The sequence below is a fragment of the Coregonus clupeaformis genome, chromosome 14, assembly GCF_020615455.1.
Source record: "Coregonus clupeaformis isolate EN_2021a chromosome 14, ASM2061545v1, whole genome shotgun sequence".
NCBI classification, from domain to species: domain Eukaryota; kingdom Metazoa; phylum Chordata; class Actinopteri; order Salmoniformes; family Salmonidae; genus Coregonus; species Coregonus clupeaformis.
This window is the reverse complement of record NC_059205.1, coordinates 34,015,150-34,038,398: the sequence shown is the minus strand read 5'-3', so window position 1 is coordinate 34,038,398 and position 23,249 is coordinate 34,015,150. Positions and strand designations below refer to the sequence as shown.

The window sequence follows — 23,249 nt, the reverse complement described above, 5'->3', positions numbered from 1 at the left end:
AACAATAACACTTCAATAGCAGAAGAACGTCTGGAGAGTGCAGTCACTATGATATGGTTGAACTATGCTCTTTCTTAGAAGTCAGAACACTTACAGATAGAGATAGTAAACACAAAACTCAAAGCAGTTGCCTTGTAAGTTCACAGTGTTAGCCATAACAGGTGCTGAGCTTCGGTGGGCTAAAACATTCATACAAAATATTCTTCATCCCCTCAAACCCAGACGATGGAGGAGAAACTACTGCAACACTATAATAATATGCACTCAATCTTTCCTCTATGGCCCTGACTGGCTTCTAGCCCAATGTTAATTACCAAAGCCTGCTCCAGTGCTGCGTATGAGGTCAGAGGCGTGGATGACTCCTGTGAATCAATATACTGATGCAGGTTGTATTGAGCTGCTTTAAAAACAGCTCTACTCTCTGATCAATCGGGTTGGCAGGTGGGGCGCTGAAATGTGAACCTATCACAATGGACAGGATCATTACTTTACCTTAGCGTTGACTGAACAACAACACATCAAACAGGAAGAAAGGCAAACACGCTGCTTAATGTACCTGAAATGACATCAAAATGGAATCCAATACAACAGGATTTATTTTTGTCAAACCCTAACCTAGGCCCCTATAAAATCGGTTATTTTTTTGCCTGACCCCGTTTAGTTTTTTCACCAAATTCAGTTTTTCCAGGTTTCTGTTTTCCCCTGTTTTTTCAGGTTTTCGCTCTCAAAACCACACCTTTTTAATAAAAAAACAACTATACTAAACAAAAATACAAACAACATGTAAAGTGTTGGTCCCATGTTATATGAGCTGAAATAAAAGATCACAGAAATTATCCATACGCATGAAAAGCTTATTTCTCTCAAATTTTCTACATCCCTGTTAGTGAGCCTTTCTTCTTTGCCAAGAAGCTGATTAAACAGCAAGATCATTACCCAGGCGTACCTTGTGCTGGGGACAATAAAAGGCCACTCGAAAATGTGCAGTTTTGTCACACAACACAATGTCTCAAGTTTTGAGAGAGCGTGCATTTGCCATGCTGACTGTAGGAATGTCCAACAGAGCTGTTGCCAGAGAATTTCTCTACCATAAGCCGCCTCCAACGTCGTTTTAGAGAATATGGTAGTACGCCCAACTGGCCTCACAACCGCAAACCATGTGTAACCACGCCAGCCCAGATCCTCCACATCCGGCTTCTTCACCTGCAGGGATCGTCTGAGAACAGCCACCCAGACAACTGAGGAGTATTTCTGTCTGTAATAAAGTCCTTTTGTGGGGAAAAACGAATTCTGATTGTCTAGACCTGGCTCCCCAGTGGGTGAGCCTGGCTCCCAAGTGGGTGGGCCTATGCCCTCCGAGGCCCACCCATGGCTGCGTCCCTACCAAGTCATGTGAAATCCATAGATAATTAATTTATTTCAATTGATTGACTTCCTTATATGAACTGTAACGCAGTAAAATCATTGAAATTGTTGCATGTTGCATTTATATTTTTGTTCAGTATACAAAAGTAGCCTATGCTTACCTGGCAGAATGGTATCATGATTATTTGCATAAATCCAGTGGGTATTTGTTTAGCAAACTCTACTCTCACATGTGAGCTACAAAAACATAGCTAAAGAACAGCCTCTTGCTACACGCACACTGGAATTATAAGGTAACTACACCCAAAAATAGAAATTTCTCACATTTTTCCCAGACCTCAAAAGTCGTCTCCTGGTGTGGTTAAAGCATTGTTGTGGACTTATAACATCCAATTTATACTGAACAAAAATATAAAACACAGCATGCAACAATTTCAAAGATTTTACTGAGTTACAGTTCATAGAAGGAAAACAGTCAATTGAAATAAATTCATTAGGCCCTAATATTACATGACTGGGCATGGGCGCAATCACAGGTGGGCCTGGGACGGCATAGGCCCACCCACTTGGGAGCCAGGTCCACTCACTAAAGAGAAATAAGCTTTTTGTGCGTATGGAACATATCTGGGATCTTTTATTTCAGTTCATGAAACATGGGACCAACACTTCACATGTTGCATTTATATTTTTGTTCAGTGAGTTAATATTTAAATGAGAAGGTTTTGGGGATATCCTTTCTACCAGAAGATTTTTAATTAGCATCATCGCTAATGGCTACACAAAGTGGTAGCTGCACGCAACGCACATACAGTGAAGGAAAAAAGTATAAGATCCCCTGCTGATTTTGTACGTTTGCCCACTGACAAAGACATTATCAGTCTATAATTTTAATGGTAGGTTTATTTGAACAGTGAGACACAGAATAACAACAAACAAATCCAGAAAAACGCATGTAAAAAATGTTATAAATTGATTTGCATTTTAATGAGGGAAATAAGTATTTGACCCCTCTGCAAAACATAACTTAGTACTTGGTGGCAAAACCCTTGTTGGCAATCACAGAGGTCAGACATTTCCTGTAGTTGGCTACCAGGTTTGCACACATCTCAGGAGGGATTTTGTCCCACTCCTCTTTGCAGATCTTCTCCAAGTCATTAAGGTTTCGAGCCTGACGTTTGGCAACTCAAACCTTCAGCTCCCTCCACAGATTTTCTATGGGATTAAGGTCTGGAGACTGGCTAGGCCAATCCACGACCTTAATGTGCTTCTTCTTGAGCCACTCCTTTGTTGCCTTGGCTGTGTGTTTTGGGTCATTGTCATGCTGGAATACCCATCCACGACATATTTTCAATGCCCTGGCTGAGGGAAGGAGGTTCTCACCCAAGATTTGACGGTACATGGCCCCGTCCATTGTCCCTTTGATGCGGTGAAGTTGTCCTGTCCCCTTAGCAGAAAAACACCCCCAAAGCATAATGTTTCCACCTCCATGTTTGACGGTGGGGATGGTGTTCTTGGGGTCATAGGCAGCATTCCTCCTCCTCCAAACACGGCGAGTTGAGTTGATGCCAAAGAGCTCGATTTTGGTTTCATCTGACCACAACACTTTCACCCAGTTCTCCTCTGAATCATTCAGATGTTCATTGGCAAACTTCAGACGGCCCTTTATATGTGCTTTCTTGAGCAGGGGGACCTTGCGGGCGCTGCAGGATTTCAGTCCTTCACGGCGTAGTGTGTTACCAATTGTTTTCTTGGTGACTATGGTCCCAGCTGCCTTGAGATCATTGACAAGATCCTCCCGTGTAGTTCTGGGCTGATTCCTCACCGTTCTCATGATCATTGCAACTCCACGAGGTGAGATCTTGCTTGGAGCCCCAGGCCGAGGGAGATTGACAGTTCTTTTGTGTTTCTTCCATTTGCGAATAATCGCACCAACTGTTGTCACCTTCTCACCAAGCTGCTTGGCAATGGTCTTGTAGCCCATTCCAGCTTTGTGTAGGTCTACAATCTTGTCCCTGACATCCTTGGAGAGCTCTTTGGTCTTGGCCATGGTGGAGAGTTTGGAATCTGATTGATTGATTGCTTCTGTGGACAGGTCTTTTATACAGGTAACAAGCTGAGATTAGGAGCACTCCCTTTAAGAGTGTGCTCCTAATCTCAGCTCGTTAACTGTATAAAAGACACCTGGGAGCCAGAAATCTTTCTGATTGAGAGGGGGTCAAATACTTATTTCCCTCATTAAAATGCAAATCAATTTATAACATTTTTGACATGCGTTTTTTCTGGATTTTTTGTTGTTGTTATTTTGACTCTCACTGTTCAAATAAACCTACCATTAAAATTATAGACTGATCATTTCTTTGTCAGTGGGCAAACGTACAAAATCAGCAGGGGATCAAATACTTTTTTCCCCTTACTGTACACAGACGGGGAATTCTCCTTGCCTCTTCAGAAAGTTGCAGGAAATACGAATCACTGATGCATTGTGTTCATGTCTTATGATAAACATCGGCAAATTGATAAACGTTCAATACATTTAGTTGACTCCCTATTAAGTTCAATACATTGTTGAATACTGTTGAATTCCGTTTTATTGTCTGGATTGCGTCTGCGTTCTCCATATCGCCCTACTAACAAAAATACTTGTATAAACATACAGTACATACAGTGGGGAGAACAAGTATTTTGATACACTGCCGATTTTGCAGGTTTTCCTACTTACAAAGCATGTAGAGGTCTGTCATTTTTATCATAGGTACACTTCAACTGTGAGAGACGGAATCTAAAACAAATATCCACAAAATCACATTGTATGATTTTTAAGTAATTAATTTGCATTTTATTGCATGACATAAGTATTTGATCACCTACCAACCAGTAAGAATTCCGGCTCACACAGACCTGTTAGTTTTTCTTTAAGAAGCCCTCCTGTTCCCTACTCATTACCTGTATTAACTGCACCTGTTTGAACTCGTTACCTGTATAAAAGACACCTGTCCACACACTCAATCAAACAGACTCCAACCTCTCCACAATGGCCAAGACCAGAGAGCTGTGTAAGGACATCAGGGATAAAATTGTAGACCTGCACAAGGCTGGGATGGGCTACAGGACAATAGGCAAGCAGCTTGGTGAGAAGGCAACAACTGTTGGCGCAATTATTAGAAAATGGAAGAAGTTCAAGATGACGGTCAATCACCCTCGGTCTGGGGCTCCATGCAAGATCTCACCTCGTGGGGCATCAATGATCATGAGGAAGGTGAGGGATCAGCCCAGAACTACACGGCAGGACCTGGTCAATGACCTGAAGAGAGCTGGGACCACAGTCTCAAAGAAAACCATTAGTAACACACTACGCCGTCATGGATTAAAATCCTGCAGCGCACGCAAGGTCCCCCTGCTCAAGCCAGCGCATGTCCAGGCCCGTCTGAAGTTTGCCAATGACCATCTGGATGATCCAGAGGAGGAATGGGAGAAGGTCATGTGGTCTGATGAGACAAAAATAGAGCTTTTTGGTCTAAACTCCACTCGCCGTGTTTGGAGGAAGAAGAAGGATGAGTACAACCCCAAGAACACCATCCCAACCGTGAAGCATGGAGGTGGAAACATCATTCTTTGGGGATGCTTTTCTGCAAAGGGGACAGAATGACTGCACCGTATTGAGGGGAGGATGGATGGGGCCATGTATTGCGAGATCTTGGCCAACAACCACCTTCCCTCAGTAAGAGCATTGAAGATGGGTCGTGGCTGGGTCTTCCAGCATGACAACGACCTGAAACACACAGCCAGGGCAACTAAGGAGTGGCTCCGTAAGAAGCATCTCAAGGTCCTGGAGTGGCCTAGCCAGTCTCCAGACCTGACCCCAATAGCACATCTTTGGAGGGAGCTGAAAGTCTGTATTGCCCAGCGACAGCCCCGAAACCTGAAGGGTCTGGAGAAGGTCTGTATGGAGGAGTGGGCCAAAATCCCTGCTGCAGTGTGTGCAAAACTGGTCAAGACCTTCAGGAAACGTATGATCTCTGTAATTGCAAACAAAGGTTTCTGTACCAAATATTAAGTTCTGCTTTTCTGATGTATCAAATACTTATGTCATGCAATAAAATGCAAATTAATTACTTAAAAATCATACAATGTGATTTTCTGGATTTTTGTTTTAGATTCCGTCTCTCACAGTTGAAGTGTACCTATGATAAAAATTACAGACCTCTACATGCTTTGTAAGTAGGAAAACCTGCAAAATCGGCAGTGTATCAAATACTTGTTCTCCCCACTGTATACATAAAGTATCTTCTTCACTTTCTGAAGGGGAGGGGGGACAGCAATTGCCTTTGTGAAATGCAGGTGATTTATTGCCATCCTATAAATAAATGCCTTGGCATTTGGTTCAGCTGTCTGGCACATTTTTCATTTGAGTCATTTCGCAGACGCTCTTATCCAGAGCGACTTACAGGAGCAAGCAGAGTTAAGTGCCTTGCTCAACGGCACATCGATAGATGTTTCACCTAGTTGGCTCGGGGATTCGTACCAGCGACCTTTCGGTTACTGGCCCAATGCTCTTAACTGCTAGGCACATTCACATCAGCTAAGAAGACATCCTCTAGAGATCTCAATGGAGATTATGTACTGGTTATGTCGCAATGGAGTTGGTACTGTAGCGAGAGGGAGAACATAACCAGATGCGCTCTGCTCATAGGTCAGGGTTAGTCACAGTCTGTATGCTCTGGAGGGGTATTTCCTTAGATATATACTGAACAAAAATATAAATGCAACATGTAAAGTGTTGGTCCCATTACACAGGTGCACCTTGTGCTGGGGACAATAAAAGGCCACTTTAAAATGTGCAGTTTTGTCACACAACACAATGCCACAGATGTCAAGTTTTGAAGGAGCGTGCAATTGGTATGGACTGCAGGAATGTCCAACAGAGCTGTTGCCAGAGAATTGAATGTTCATTTCTCTACCATAAGCCGCCTCCAACGTCGTTTTAGAGAATTTGGCCATACGTCCAACTGGCCTTACAACCAAAGACCACGTGTTACCACGCCAGCCCAGGACCTCCACATCCGGCTTCTTCACCTGCGGGATCGTCTGAGACCAGCCACCCGGAGAGCTGAAGAAACTGAGGAGTATTTCTGTCTGTAATAAAGCCCTTTTGTGGGGAAAAACTCATTCCGATTGGATGGGCCTGGCTCACCAGTGGATGGGCCTGGTTCCCAAGTGGGTGGGCCCCTGCCCAGTCGTGAAATCCATAGATTAGGGCCTAATGAATTTATTTCAATTGACTGATTTCCTTTATGAACTGTAACTCAGTAAAATAGTTGAAATTGTTGCGTTTATATTTTGGTTCAGTATAATATCATAAATAAATTAATAGATCAGAAATAAAGACATTCAAATTTAGGAACCAACCTATCTAATGACTAAGTGTTGTCTGATACTGAAAGATGCTTTGTTCACATCTACCCCTCTCCATTTCCCACTTAGATCACAATATGCAAGGAATATCTACTGGCCCGTAGAACATTCTAATCTAGGACATAATTATGAGAACCTTCCATTTTATGAGCATAACATACAGTGCATTCGGAAAGTATTCAGACCCCTTGACTTTTTCCACTTTGTTGTGTTACAGCCTTATTCTAAAATGGATTTAAACAAAAAAACAATCCTCATCAATCTACACACAATACCCCATAATGGCAAAGCGATAAAAAACAGAAATACCTTATTTACCTAAGTATGCAGACCCTTAGCGATGAGACTTGAAATTGAGCTCAGGTGCATTCTGTTTCCATTGATTATCCTTGAGATGTTTCTACAACTTGATTAGAGTCCACCTGTGGTCAATTCAATTGATTGGACATGATTTGGAAAGGCACACACACCTGTCTATATAAGGTCCCACAGTTGACAGTGCATGTTAGAGCAAAAACCAAGCCATGAGGTCGAAGGAATTGTCTGTAGAGCTCCGAGACAGGATTGTATCGAGGCACAGACCTGGGAAGGGTACCAAAAAATGTCTTCAGCATTGAAAATGGAAGAAGTTTGGAACCACCAAGACTCTTCCTAGAGCTGGCCACCCGGCCAAACTGAGCAATCGGGGGAGAAAGGCCTTGTTCAGGGAGGTGACCAAGAACCCAATGGTCACTCTAATAGAGCTCCAGAGTTCCTCTGTGGAGATGGGAGAACCTTCCAGAAGGACACCCATCTCTGCAGCACTCCACCAATCAGGCCTTTATGGTAGAGTGGCCAGACGGAAGCCACTCCTCAGTAAAAGAAACACGACAGCCCACTTGGAGCCACTCCTCAGTAAAAGAAACACGACAGCCCACTTGGAGTTTGCCAAAAGGCACCTAAAGACTCTCAGACCATGAGAAACAAGACTCTCTGGTCTGATGAAACCGAGATTGAACTCTTTGGCCTGAATGCCAAGCGTCACATCTGGAGGTAACCTGGCACCATCCTTACGGTGACGCATGGTGGTGGCTGCATCATGTTGTGGGGATGTTTTTCAGCGGCAGGGACTGGTAGACTAGTCAGGATCGAGGGAAAGATGAACGGAGCAAAGTACAGAGAGATCCTTGATGAAAACCTGTTCCAGAGCGCTCAGGACCTCAGACTGGGACGAAGGTTCATCTTCCAACAGGACAACGACCCTAAGCACACAGCCAAGACAACGCAGGAGTGGCTTGGGGAGAAGTCTCTAAATGTCCTTGAGTGGCCCAGCCAGAACATCTCTGGAGAGACCTGAAAATCGCTGTGCAGCGATGCTCCCCATCCAACCTGACATAGATTGAGAGGATCTGCAGAGTAGAATGGGAGAAACTCCCCAAATACAGGTGTGCCAAGGTTGTAGCATCATACCCAAGAGGACTCGAGGCTGTAATCGCTGCCAAAAGTGTGTCAACAAAGTAGTGCGTAAAGGGTCTGAATACTCATGTAAATGTAATCGTATTTTAAAATACATTTGCAAAAATTTATAAAAACCTGTTTTTGCTTCGTCATTATGGGGTATTGTGTGCAGATTGTTGAGGAAAAAAAGTGATTTAAACCATTTTAGAATAAGACTAACGTAACAAAATGTGGAAAAAGTCAAGGGGTCTGAATATTTTCAGACATTGGTTTTCTAATGGTATCAGGTATTTTTTTTAGATATTTTGTGTTAAAATAAAGAAAATAATACATACCTAATTTGCACATGATACATTAATAAATTAACTAAGGGGTGGAACAGGGCTGCAACCACCAACAACTTGCTTTGTCTAGGCCTACCTGCCCTCACCTGCCCTGTCTAGACTGCCTCATTAATTACTGTTGTTGTCACGTTGTGTTGCATAATTCAACATGTCAATAGCAGGATACCCACTAATTAAAAATCAACAAGCTTGGCTCTAGATTACAACTATCTATACATACTTTACATTGTTTGGGAGATCAGACATAATATCACTATAATCTGAGTGTAACATTTTCGGAAGTTGTTTCATTTCAGCGCATCTAATTTGTAAACGTTTCAAATGTATTAAATTATTACTTTTTTCAATAAAAAATGTTGTTATCCTTCTTCTCTTTCTTGTGATATAAGTGTCGAGACGATGCGTTAAATCCCAGACGAAGCTTTAGCATTCTTATACATGCAAAGGAAATTGATGCATTCACCCCCAAAAAAAAAAAACCAAAAAAATTGTAAAGTGGTTATCCCACTGGCTATAGGGTGAATGCATCAATTTGTGAGTCGCTCTGGACTAGAGCGTCTGCTAAATGACGTAAATGTGCCCTTGAGCAAGGCACTTAACCCTAATTGCTCCTGTAAGTCGCTCTGGATAAGAGCGTCTGCTAAATGACTAAAATGTAAATGTAAATGTAAAGACAATGTATTCTCCATTGAGCCCATTTCAGCCATTACCGGGGTGTGTTTTAACAGGTCATTACAAACATTTCCGTGGTCGTAACGTTAACGGGGGAAAAAAAGACAGGCACAAGCAAGAGTATGAAAGAGTCGCAGGAGTAAAATGAAAGCAATCAAGCCAGGTGAACGGTGTTTCCTCCGACACATTGGTGCGGCTGGCTTCCGGGTTAAGCGGGCAGGTGTTAAGAAGCGCGGTTTAGCGGGTCAAGTTTTGGAGGACGCATGACTCGACCTTCACCTCCTGAGCCAGTTGGGGAGTTGCAGCGATGAGACGAGATCGAAATTGGGGAGAAAAAGGGGGTAAAATAAAAATAAAAACAGCAAGGCATGCCACCGCAAGGCGCTACAGAGGTTGGTGAATACGGCCGAGCTCCCTGCCATCCAGAACCTCCATTCTAGGCGGTGCAGACGAAGGCCCACAACATTTTAAAAGACTTCAGCCACCCAAGCCAAGGTCCAGAGTTTTCCCTTGTAGTGGGGCAGCTAGTGTCCAGGCCCTACCGGTAAACAATGACTGGGGCCAGGAGTTTCTCCTGATCTGAGTCACACAGTCTGGAAAAACTCCTGGCTCTACCAGTCTTACATGACTGTAACCCTGAGTTTTCCATGGTCAGGACATGCTATCCCTAGTCAAGAAAAACTCAGGGCCCTATTAATCATGACATGTGAAGAAAGGCTAGTTAGCCAGCAGCAGTAGTGACAGCTGTGTCTGTGGCAGGAACAGAGGAATGGAGATGGATGGAAGGATTAGGGTTAATACTGTCCATCTCTCCCTCCTTGACACTGCTAGGTGTCTTAATCCCATTGGTCTGATCCAACACATCCAACTCAGAGAGGGAGCCGACACATCGTAGTACTTGTTCAGACTTATCATGTGATTTGTTGTCAAAGATTCTAATCCCCTGTGTCGGCTGTCGGGCCAGTGAGCCCGTTTGACACTCACTTTGCATCTCTCACTGTGGACAGAATCTTCCAGAACGCTAAAGTCTTAACCTAGATATTCTAAGATCTATCAGACAGAACTAGCCCAGGACCAGCACGCAATGTATCCAACCACTGTGGGGTCGTTTGAATAACACCTCAAACTGTCATTTTTAAACAGTGATCTATCAGAAAAAGATGGGAAGGAAATAAACTTTTTCCAGACATATTTTTTTCTTACAAAGATGCTGATGAAAGATACTGGTTGATGAATACAGTCATACCGTCAATGACTTTCTGCATTCAAACTGTATTGCAGAGGGACTCTATTGTCATACAACCTTCCATCTGGGTATGCCATATAGCACCAGATGTTGAAGTCCAAGTTCACTGAACACAGTATTCCTGTAAGCATTGTTTGTCCTTACTGTATTGCTAAATTATCTAACATGAGAGTACACTACAATAAACCCCAATGTAATAACATAACTCCAGATAAAAGTCATAAATGCACAGAACACTATGCGAACCCCTCTTCATGCGTACTCAATGCCCCACTTCACCATGAGAGCAGTCAAGACAACTTGTTCTGAATGTAAAATGCCTGTTTTGAATAAACTCCTACCTACAACATTGAAAAACCACTCACCTGAACAAGCCCCACCATGGAAAAAGCAGGGTCTACAGAAAACAGTCTAATGCAAATAGACCCAGTAGAAAATGAAAAACAAAGAGAGGATGTTTGTCTGTACCTGTGTGGATGGAGGGTACTGCTGTCACCGATTCTCCTTTCTCCTGTCCGGGATGCTCTGCTGGGTGGTGGAAGTGTGCCTGCCTGACTGCCTGTGTGTGTGTGTGTCTCTGCCTGAGCGTTAATATGCACGCGCTTCAGTTCTCTAAACGTGCAGCGTTTCCCTTGAGCAAAACCGTGACTGAGTGTGTGTGTGCCTGGAGGAGCGCGTGTGTGTGTGCACGTGCCTGTGCTGATCTGCGGGCCGAGTGCGGAGCTCAGCATAAAAGCGGATCTTGCTCGGCCCTGTGCTTACTGCAGGCTCGCACCAGTGATTACTAAACTGTTGTACTTATGTCCCAAGGGCATGGCCCGGCCACTATGACAGGTGTAAACACACACACACCCCTCCATACTACACACACACTGCCATCAGCCCTTCCCAATCCACTACCTCCCCCAGTCACACTCAGCTACTGGCCAGTCACAACAGGGGGAGAGGCTGGAGGCTTCTATAACCCATTCACCATTAATGAACCAGCCAGTAACAACACAGCTCATAAACAATTGTGTAAGCATGAATACGAGTGAATGGGATAGATGCTCTTCAATGAATTTTGAATCACATAGTATCACAGCCCGTTTAGTCTTTTTAGGACCAATGCCCCCCTTTTTAACAGAGGCATAGCATGTCCTCGGAGTAAAAAAAGCAATGTGACCATCAAACGGTTTAAAAATAGCCTGGGTTGCATACAATTCAAACCACGTCTTAGGGGGGAGTGTTGCTGATCTAGGATCCTTTTAGATTATAATGAATACGATTATATGTACAGGGGGGACCTGATTCTAGATCAGCACTCAGATGCTTTATGAATGAGGTGAGATAGAGGTGTAGGGGTTAGGTAGAGGTGAGGTTGGAGGGGTGAGGTAGAGGTGAGGTTGGAGGGGTGAGGTAGAGGTGATGGAGATATAGTAGTTACTGTACCTTCTGTTGTTTGGAAAACAGACCCAGACAGCTGTGCAGGGCAGAGCTGGTCTCCCTGGAGAGGTCACTGGTCTCCCTGGCCTTCAGCAGAAGAGGAGCAGCCAATGCTGGAACACAGAGGGAGAGGAAAGAGTTAGGACCATAGAGATATACAGTCAACACTATACTGTTCTATCTAATTCTGTGGTTATGCATGTCACACCACCTGATAGTTACACACATTACAGAAACGGTCATTTTAACCAAAGGTTAATCATATCCCAAACTCTTAATTGAATAGTGATCCTTCCTGAGGCGTGTTCTATAGTATTTACAGGGTTAATTCATGCCAATATCAGTAAAAGGGACAATATGATTGAATGACAGGATAATTACATTGACTTTAACATGTGGTCTGATTGTGTTCAGATCTGGCTGACCACTTCAGGAGGTTGTCAGTGATGCATTATGTGCGGATTTCTCCTCAGTCTGGACGCAATCAGGCTACCAAAAGCACATACAGTGGGCGACGTCATCAGCACTCCTCCCACAAGTGTCCAGAAAACTTGTGTTTTGGGACCAAGAGGCATCATTTCATTATAACGTTGGAGGAAATAAGTTCCTAGAGTGTGAGGAACGTGTTTGCTGGCATCATAATATTTAGAAGAAAATAAAAATAGTTTGGCTAGAGTTATGTTAACCCATTTGCAATCCCTTTAGCATTGCTTGCTAGCTAAATACAGAGGTTAACTGACTAGTTAGCTACTGCCATCAGTTGTTGTTGTTGTTGTTGTTATTATCATATTTTGCCTATTCCACCATTTGTAGAATGCATCCTGGCATTTGAATATAGCTGGGGAAAAGGGAATACGGACACACTGTGGACACCAGGGGCGCAATTCTCACTTGGGACATGTCCCCCCCACAATCTGAAATTGCATTTTTGTCCCCCCCAGTTTTATCATTGGAATGTGATACAAAACGACGCAACGGTGTGCTTTAGGACGATGTGGACGCCTCCGAGCGGTAGGGTAGGCTGTTTGGAGTGTTTATCCGACTGGATAAAAATAAATGTATGCCCCCCCCACTTCTAAAACCAAAGTTGCACCCCTGGTGGACACGGTAGACACATTTAAATGTAGGTGTAGATGCATGGAGCATTCGGAATTCCATGATCAGAATACTAAAGCTGCATAAAAACTGTCCAAGTCTAAACACAGCCATAGACAGACAGACAGTAAATGAGAGAGACTGGCAGAAGCTGTGAAGGAACAGTTAGAACATGAATGGGAGATCAGTAATTCACTCGTATTGATGCTTACACAATTGTTTACGTGCTGTGTTCTTAAAAAAAAAAAAATATCTTACTGTTGTTCTCCTCATTCTTCACCATGGACAGAAAAATAGACACTTGAGTCTCCAATTTCTGCTGACAGGCTTCAGCAGCCTGCAAAGAGCAAGAGAGACACTTCACCTTGTGTAAGTACACACTAGCCGCACACAGCTTTGATAGGATGCTATTCACTTTTCTTGGCACACTGAACCTTGTATTCAACACTATACTTGACAGTGGCCGGAATTCAACAATGAAAATGTAGGACCTGGGCACTGTGATTTACTTTTACAGATGACTGATGCTTGAGCCGTCATCCGTGGCATTTACAGCCAACGCGATCTCCATAAACATCAGGGAAATTGCCTTTAAAAGTCTATTGTAGTGCGGTTGTTAATCTGTGTTGGTTTGAATCCCGGTCTGATTATGTGTGTGTGTGGCATTGGGTGGAAAATATGCTGCTGGTGGAAAATAATTTAGCTGACCTGGAGGGAGTCTGTTAGGTCCCCCAGTGTATCTTCATCCCCCTCCTCATCCTCAGTGGTCTGCTCCTGGGTAGAGTAACAGCTGCTGTAGGACGTATGCTCCTCCAGGGCATCCAGCCATCTCTGCAAGCACACACACAAATAATCACACCAAAAACTAGGTCTATGTGTTGTAAACTATGAAGTGCAGTGTCCCAAACCACATATTATCTATACTAGCAGAACTTCACTTTTCTTATAGCCTCTGGATCAGTCTTAGATGACACCTTAAAGTGATGGAGACTGTGATCAAAGCACCGGAGGCTGAAGAAGCACTTGTCCCATGCTTTTACCTGGAGGAACATGAATCAAATTCCGTGAAACATAAAAAAATAGTCAGTACAGATATGATGACAATAGGTATTTCTAATATCAACATAATGTGATAAATATGCATTGCAGGAATGGAGGTGTTGGGTTTTGGAGGGTAGGCCTGTAAGTGACAGTAAAGGGTTAACTGTCTTTTGTGCTGTCCACATCTCAATGTGGGGTAAAGCATTGAGAACACAGCACCCTGGCCTGGTGCCTACCTACCCTGCAGTGAGCTTTCATCAGAGCCTTAGCGCCTTGCTTCCGGACATTCGCCACGGCATCAGCTCTAGAAACAAACACAGACAGAGAGATGAAGATATCAAGAGCTTTTCACTGTACTACCTCAAGCTCTTCAGGGGATAAGAGGAGGAGCAAGGTGCTGTGTTGTGTATGCAATAGGGAGGGGGGAGCGAGAGAGGGAGGTAGAGAGGGAGAGAGAGAGGAGGAGGAGGGGGAAGAAGGTTGGAGGACTCACTGTCTAGGGTACCAGGACAGGACCCCATCTTGAATGACCACCCAATGGGAACGCCATCCCAGGAACCTGGAACTCTGTATAGGACAGGGCCAAAGACAGCATCACTATATTTTACTAAAGGATGTCAGTTCAGAGGTTTCAGAGTGACACTAAACACCGCTGGTCTATACTGTACTAATTTTACAGTAGGTACTGTATGAAACCATTCAATTACATTCAAGAGTGTACAGTATATTTCAGAATATATAAATATTTGTTGTGAATAAATCATAAGAATACCTTCCATAGGAGGCCTTCAAATTTCTGCACACCACTAATTGTATCCTTAAGGGAAGAAAAAACATTGATGTTTCATGAGTCATGATTTCATTGAAAACTAGAGCACTGGACCAATGCTTTTAACAGTATCAGCGAGCGTTCCTCTCGCACCTCACCTTGTCATGACTGCCCTCCAGAATTTGCTTAATCTCCTCACTGCAGGCCAGGTCAAACACCGTTTGGTCTGCAACAGAACCAAGCCATTTATCAGACCATTATCAATAACCTATTTCTAAAGATCTAATTTAACTGTACTGTATATAAGAATATGATATATGTGTGTAAATAGTATTTTTGTTGTCTCTTGGTGTCTTTACAATCTATAAAACTCTTACTTTATTTTTTTTAAATTTAATGTAATATCTTTTGTTGTTCATGTCTATAACTGTTCTGTACTTTGTCATGTATTTGTATGTGGACACCAGGAAGAGTAGATACTGCATGTGAAGTAGCTAATGAGGATCCTAATAAACTAAACTAAACCTCCTGCCAGCTGAAAGGGAGGGAGGCAGTGAATACACCACATAGGATGTTCCCAAATGGCAACCTATACCCTATATAGTGAACTACTTTGGATCAGGGCCCATAGAGATAGGGAATAGGGTGCCATTAGGGACGCAGCAATAGACACCAGCTAAATAGGCTTATAGTTTGTTTGCAAATGTGGTAATCTAAATCTATACACCTCTGTTTTACACATTATGAAACTTAAGTGATGATGATTTTCAACTACATCCAGGCTCTATCAAATGTAATATCCATGCTAAAACAAAGTCACAATCCCACTTACCAAAAATATATATATGCTATACAAAGTATGTGCATGGTGAGGATAGGTGAATTATGGTTGACCCAAAATCCTGTGTGTTTTTATTTCCTCAGTGGACATATCAGCAGGGAAACATACCACTCTTGTTCTTCATGCTGGAGCTAGCTCCACACTTGAGCAGCTTTCCAACACACTGCTTCTGCCCCCTGTAGGCAGCACAGTGTAAAGGCGTGTTCCCCTGCAGGTCTCTACAGTCGATGTCAGGAGGCCGCTTCCTGCTGAGCTGAAAAAGGTCACGTCTAAAGTGAATTAATTAAGCACATGGTGTCTTAACATTCACATAACATGCATGCACAACAACTGTAAGTCAAATATGCATGTAAGCAATCAATATAGCTATGTGCAAACTAAATTTGTATAAAACCAAACAAGTTTTTGTGGTCTTGGATCCTCAATGGAAGGACTAGGTTGACCTCTTCAATTACGAGGTCAGTAACCAAGCTGATGACAATAACATGAAAGCTCAAGTCATGTATATGGCGCTTAATCATCAAGAAGACCATTTGGGCAGTCAGCCCAAAGCCAGGCCTCTGCTCTACCCCATTCTGAGGTTCAGAGGCTTTGCCCCAAATGGCACCCTATTCCTATATAGTGCATTACTTTTGACCCGAGTCCTATGGGCCAGATAGAGCTCTGGACAAAAGTAGTACACCATTTAGGGAATTGGGTGCCATTTGGAAGGTAACCAGAGGTTCAGTGGAGGGTCAGAGATGATCAGATGCTGACCAGCTCAGACAGGCTGAAGATGTCTCCCTCTCTGGCCGCCTCCAGAAGTTTCTCCTCTTGTCTCCTCTCAGCTCTTCTCTCTGCAGCTGCACAACATTAAACAGGGCTTGTGAACCAGGGTAGTGTTCAGTAGGGCATACTGTAGCAAAACGTTATGCAAAGGAAAATTCTAAATGTTTGACCTACTGAACACAATCTAGTGCAGCGATAGAGAGTCCATCAATCATTCCTCTAATGCAGGGGTGTCAAACGTCCGGCCCGCGGGCCGGATCAGGCCCGCAAACGGGTTTAATCCGGCCCGCGAGATGATTTTGTAAAGTATAAAAATGCGCTGCAATTTTTCAATAAAATAAACTGCTGTTCCAATTGCATCCACTGGATGGCGCAATAGCAATTGTGTTAAGCAAGCAAACTGTTTATACCGGGGCAGAGCAAGTACGTCAAGCACGTGCAGCCAGTCCGGATGAGCTACTTTGTTTTGCCCGCGATATTTATTACGGCTTCTACTTTTAACATTATGTGCTTTGGCACCCTCATTGCCCCAATATGTCTCTGTCAAAAAAGAGAAAAGTGGACGCAGAGTGCAGAGTGTTCCAAGAAAAATGGTCATCCTCCTATTTATTCACGGAATTCAATGGGAAAGCTGTATGTTTGGTGTGTTCACAGCATGTTGCAGTGCTGAAGGAATATAACCTTCGTCGCCACTATGTGAGTCTTCATGCCGACAAATATGACAACTTTCAAGGACAGCGGAGAAGAGAGAAGGTGAATGAACTGTTGGCGGGTCTGAAGAAACAGCAGTCTGTGTTTACTCACAGCCGAGACATCAGTGACGCTGCAGTGAAAGCTAGCTAACTCATTGCTAATGAAATCGCAGTGGCTTCAAAACCATTTAGTGAGGGTGAATTTGTAAAAACATGCATGATGAAGGCAGCGGAGTTTGTGTGCCCTGAAAAGCGTCAGGCTTTTGTAAATATTAGCCTGACAAGAAACATAGTTGCAGACAGGATTTCCGATCTTTCAGTGGATTTGGACAGCCAGTTGAAGCAAAAAGTAAAGTCATTTATTGCGTTTTCGGTTGCAATTGATGAAAGCACGGACATTACAGATGTTGCACAACAGGCCATTTTCATCCACGGAGTTGATGACACATTGACCGTCACCGAGGAGTTCGTGGAGTTGGTGCCGGTGACAGATACAACGACAGCAGCTGATATTTTCACCGCACTCGTCGACGCGCTGGACAGGGTCGGAGTGGACTGGTCCCGCGCTGTCAGCCTGGCTACAGATGGTGCGCCCTCAATGATCGGGAAAAAAGCAGGCGTTGTGACAAAGTTCAGAGAGAAAGTGCAATCTGCAAATGGAGGACGTGATTTTTTGACTTTTCACTATTTTGCACCAGGAGGCTTTGTGTTGCAAGTCATTAAAGATGGATAACGTCATGAAGGTGGTCATCCAAACTGTTAATTTCATCCGATCCAGAAGCCTGAATCACCGTCAGTTTGACAGCCTTCTCAGAGAGAAAGACCACATCTATGGCCTGCCATACCACACTGAGGTAAGATGGTTAAGCCGAGGTGCTGTGCTGAGGCGTTTCTTTGATTTACGAGAAGAAATTGAACAGTTCATGGAAGAAAAGGAGTGTTAGAATTTCATTCCGCAGAATGGATGCAGGACCTTGCATTTATGGTGGATGTTACAGAGCACCTGAATAACTTGAACAAACAGCTGCAAGGGCGCAACAAAGTTGTCACGCAGTATTATGACAGCATACGTTCTTTCAAGTTGAAGCTGTCATTGTGGGAGACGCAACTCGCCGGTGGTGATGCAGCTCACTTCCCCTGTATGAAAAATGTGTGCGCGACCCAACATGTGGCAGACATGAAGCGGTTCAAAGATAAAATAACGGGACTGTTACGGGAGTTTGAGCAACGTTTTCAGATTTTTGGTGAACTGGAGAAAGACTTCAACGTTTTTTTGCTCGCCATTCACAGTGAATCCCTCTGATCTGCCCGTCAGCATCCAACTTGAAATAATAGACTTGCAGTGTGACTCGGATTTGAAGGGCAAATTTGCCGCAGCTGGCTTGAACACATTTTATCAGAATCTCTTGCCAGGTTAACCCAACTTGACAGCCCTCACTGCAAAACTGTTGTGCATGTTTGGAACCACATATCTTTGTGAGCAAGTTCTCGGTAATGAGCATAAATAAAACAAAGCTGCGCTCAAGGCTCACGCACAAGCACTTGAATCACATCCTGAAGTTGGCTGCCACTCAGGATGTGACGCCTGATATTGATGTGCTGGTGAAAGCTAAAAGATGCCAGGTATCAGGAGTCAAATAAACTATGCAACCCCACTTAAAGTGCTGCATGAGACACCCTGATATAGTTCTGTGATCTACTTCTGTGAATCACTGAGGCATTGTGTGTTCTTTGTCCTCAGAACTTTCAAATAACTTGGTGTTTTATGATTAATAGTGATGTTGTGCTTTTGGACACACTGTCCTCAGGCTCCAGCTTTATGTTTATATGTTTTTATGTTGATGTGCTATTGTTTTTAATTGATTTTATTTTATTTGTATATTTAACCTATTCTTGACTCTGTGGTTCTTGCACTTGTTTGGGGAACAGGATTTCATTATTTTTATCTACATTTCTGCCTGAGAAATGACACCCTGATATAGTTCTGTGATCTGTGAAACAGTTCTGTTAATCACTGAGGCATTGTGTGTTCTTTTTCTTTAGAATTTTCAAATAAACTTGAGGTGTTTTATGATTAATAGTGATGTTGTGCTTGTACTATTTTGGACACACTGTCCTCAGGCTCCAGCTTTATGTTTTATGTTGATCATATTAAAACAAAAGAAAACAATCTGAAGTTGTTGTTTTTAAGTTATATATACCATGATTTTACCGGTCCGGCCCACTTGGGAATAGATTTTCCTCCATGTGGCCCCTGAGCTAAAATGAGTTTGACACCCCTGCTCTAATGTAACCCATAATCACAACCTACCCTCCAGCATGGTGTTAATTTCATCATCCTCTGTGACAGCTTTAGGGATCTGTGCTTTCCCGTTGATGATAGTGGCACTGGCATCGTATCGCAGCAGCAACAGAACTACCTCCTGTAATAGAAAATAGGATTACATTCTCCATAGAAATGCACCACTAAGTAGCTGTGCACACTGCACACCTGAACATACATGATCTTGTACACACATGTATTTCTGTAAAAAGCCCATGAAAAGATGTAATGTTTACCTTTCTTCCCGTTAAGGCAGCTTTGTGTAGAGGCGTGTCGCCCATGTTATTCTGTAAATTCACATCAGCACCAGCCTAACACACACACACACACACACACTGATGCTCACACATACATTTTAGGAGAATAAACTAGGTCAAACATACATAATATAGTCTGTATTATTCTCACCTTGAGCAATTCCTCTGCAACATCTTTGTGTCCAAAGTAGCAGGCCAGATGTAGAGGTGTCCAACCTGCACTGGTCTTGGTCTTACCTGGGCCATCACACCAGGCAATCACTTAACTGTAGTCTGATTACCAGAACAGCAACAGGCTTCTCAACATAAAATGATGGTACATTAGACTACATTGAGTTAAAGGGTACCTCTGCAATTGATGTTGAGTCTGAGATCTTGCTCAATCCGTAGCTGCAGAAGACACTGGATGAGAGACAGGCTTCCAGTCTTGGCATAGTGGAGTAACTGCTCCTCAGGGTCTGACAGGTCCATCACTGAAACTCATAACTTCTTTATTGAGAAAAAATATATTTACTATGTGGATGTCTCACCTAGCTATCGTAATAAATGCACTTAGAAAATGTAAGTCGCGCTGGAGCGTCTGCTAACTGACTAAAATGTAAAAATGTACAACTACAATTAAACAACAATACATGTCTCAATAATTACAGATTGACACTTATTACATCTGCATCAATGTTAGAATTTGTGCTATAACTTTAAATTAGCCTTAATCATGAATATAAATCAACACATTTCTGTGTAGCGCCAGATCCGCTCGCCTCACCAGGACTGTATTCATTACTGAAACCGTTTACTGTTTAAGAACCAAACGGAAGCAAACGGAACGAAACCTACCTGAATCTGTCCAATAGAAACTCTCGTTTTCGATGCTAAACATTTTCCGTTTGGAGTAAACATTTTCTGTTGCAAAACGTTTTGCAACAGAAAAGGCGTAATGAATACAACCCTGGACAAACTGGTATTGCTAGATTCACAACATGTAACATGTGCGAAAATGTTTACAAGCACCAACATTCGCTTCAAGTGAACCTCGAGCAATAAAACATATTCAGCATTGATATTCGGGACATTTGCCTATGTTCCCGCGCCTGAAATTAACATTTGCCACATGATTTGGTGGTTGCAAGAGTACAGAAAGGTTTAGGCAAGTTTTCGTGTAGTTTCTGGTAGGCTACACAAGACGGTATTGCTTCTAAACCTTGGTAATTAAATTAATTAGCAGTCCAGATATTATAACTCACATACGTTCCGCAGTAAACAACGTCCACTATATTAAAGGTTGTGTTGACATTCAGACATTGACAGTGCATAATGGTGAATTTGGATATGGATGTCAGCTGACAAGGACTGGAACGTGAACTGTGGACCCACGTGACCAATTTAAACGGCTCAAAATTTAACATCAATCTAAGAAACAATATATGTTTTAAAAGATGTTTAAATCAGATTTCAAAATCACAGGGAATGAAGAAAAGTAATTGAATGGAACAGGCTGTTGCTTATTTGAACATGTGTAGTTCTTATATTGTACACAAGATGGAAGTATTGCAATTAACCATGTCCCCAGATTTGTAGGCTATGTAGTACTATTTATTATTTAGTAATTAGGCTATTAGACTAGAAAAAAATAGATAATTCCTTTGTGCTGTGCAATGACATATACATTTTCACCCCCATACTAGAACACAAACACAAGCTTACCTGGGGGAAAAATAGTAAATAAATGCCAACTCTACAGGGACATTGACCTGCATATTCTACCTTAATCACCAGAACTTCAGGCTGTCACCCTCCTCTAATGGAAGCTAGAGCCAATAGAGACCAGGCAGGCCACTCAGACAGAGATTGGTCTCATTAGTAGTGATGATGTGAGTTCCGGAAGCCCCCGTCTGTAGCCACTGGGACTAATGAGGGTCATCACTGTGTCTGGCGCAGGGGGCCAAACACTCTCCTCCTGGGGCTTTGAAAGCCAGGCACACTGCAGGCCATTAAGGCCCGTACTGAGGGGGTAAGCAGAGACCACTCAGGAAGTGAGGTGGCAGGCAGAGATGTGTGTAGTCTAAACTTAGAGAGATATTTATATACACTAAGTGTACAAATTAATTAGGAACACCTGTTCTTTCTATGACAGAGACTGACCAGGTGAATCCAGGTGAAAGCTATGATCCCTTATTGATGTCACTTGTTAAATCCACTTCAATCAGTGTAGATGAAGAGGAGGAGAGGTTAAAGGAGGAATTTTAAGCCTTGAGACAATTGAGACATGGATTGTGTACGTGTGCCATTCAGAGGGTGAATGGGCAAGGCAAAATATTTAAGTGCCTTTGAACAGGATATGGTAGTAGGTGCCAGGCACACCGGTTTGAGTGTGTCAAGAACTGCAACGCTGCTGGGTCTTTCCACACTCAACAGTTTCCCATTTGTATCAAGAATGGTCCACCACCCAAAGGACATCCAGCCAACTTGACGAAACTGTGGGAAGTATTTACATTTTAGCAGACGCTCTTATCCAGAGTGACTTACAGGAGCAATTAGGGTTAAGTAACTTGCTCAAGGGCACATCTGCAGATTTTTCACCTAGTCGGTTCAGGGAATCGAACCAGCAAACTTTTGGTTACTGGCCCAACACTCTTAACCAATAAGCTACCTGTCACCCTGTACTGGTGACAATATAGGCCACCATCCCTGTGGAACGCATTCGACACCCTGTAGAGTCCGTACCCCATGAATTGAGGCTGTTCTGAGGGCAAAAGTGGGTGCAACTCAAAATTAGGAAGGTGTACCTAATGTTTTGTACACTCAGTGTACAGTATGCTAAAGTATGTGACACCTACTTGTCGAACATCTCATTCCAAAATCATGGGCATTAATATGGAGTTGGTCCCCCCTTTGCTGCTATAACAGCCTCCACTCTTCTGGGAAGGCTTTCCACCAGATGTTGGAACATTTCTGCGGGGACTTGCATTAGTGAGGTCGGACACTGATGTTGAGTGATTAGGCCTGGCTCGCAGTCGGCATTCCAATTCATCCAAAAGGTGTTCGATGGGGTTGAGGTCAGGGCTCTGTGCTGGCCAGTCAAGTTCTTCCACACCAATCTCGACAAACCATTTTTTTGGGACCTTGCTTATTCAACCATGCTGGTTAAGTGTTCCTTAAATTCTAAATAAATCACACAGTGTCACCAGCACAGCACCCCCACACCATAACACCTCCTCCTCCATGCATTACGGTGGAAACTACACATGCGGAGAGCATCCGGAACCAAAAATCTCCAATTTGGACTCCAGACCAAAGGACACATTTCCACCGGTCTAATGTCCTTTGCTCGTGTTTCTTGGCCCAAGCAGGTACAGTGGCTTGCAAAAGTATTCACCCCCCTGTTTTGATTTTTTGGGGGTTTGTATAATTTGATTTACACAACATGCCTAACACTTTTAAGATGCAAAATATTTTATATTGTGAAACAAACAAGAAATAAGACAAAAAAACAGAAAACTTGAGCGTGCATAACTATTATGCACAAGCCCATTCGTCAAAGCAAAACTGCTTCAGGTCCTTC

The 23,249-nt window shown here is 43.1% G+C and overlaps 1 protein-coding gene across 2 annotated transcripts in view; it reads right to left on the bottom strand.

The window, feature by feature from the left end:
* Positions 1-21,014, bottom strand: part of LOC121580991 (oxysterol-binding protein-related protein 1) — a 44,685-nt gene extending 23,671 nt beyond the window's left edge. Inside the window, exons 1-15 of one of the 2 annotated variants that reach the window (XM_041896254.2) lie at positions 20,932-21,014; positions 20,035-20,160; positions 19,839-19,924; positions 19,667-19,741; positions 19,419-19,530; positions 16,404-16,489; positions 15,756-15,900; positions 14,965-15,032; positions 14,810-14,854; positions 14,531-14,604; positions 14,278-14,341; positions 13,935-14,036; positions 13,705-13,827; positions 13,255-13,333; positions 11,908-12,014 (exon numbers count right to left, since the gene is read on the bottom strand). In XM_041896254.2, coding sequence (XP_041752188.2) covers positions 11,908-12,014; positions 13,255-13,333; positions 13,705-13,827; positions 13,935-14,036; positions 14,278-14,341; positions 14,531-14,604; positions 14,810-14,854; positions 14,965-15,032; positions 15,756-15,900; positions 16,404-16,489; positions 19,419-19,530; positions 19,667-19,741; positions 19,839-19,924; positions 20,035-20,158 — 1,290 coding nt within the window. In that variant the 5' untranslated portion in view covers positions 20,159-20,160; positions 20,932-21,014. The remainder of the gene's footprint in view (positions 1-11,907; positions 12,015-13,254; positions 13,334-13,704; positions 13,828-13,934; positions 14,037-14,277; positions 14,342-14,530; positions 14,605-14,809; positions 14,855-14,964; positions 15,033-15,755; positions 15,901-16,403; positions 16,490-19,418; positions 19,531-19,666; positions 19,742-19,838; positions 19,925-20,034; positions 20,161-20,931) is intronic. The other variant, XM_041896255.2, reaches the window with a different exon arrangement.
* Positions 21,015-23,249: the final 2,235 nt, after the last annotated feature.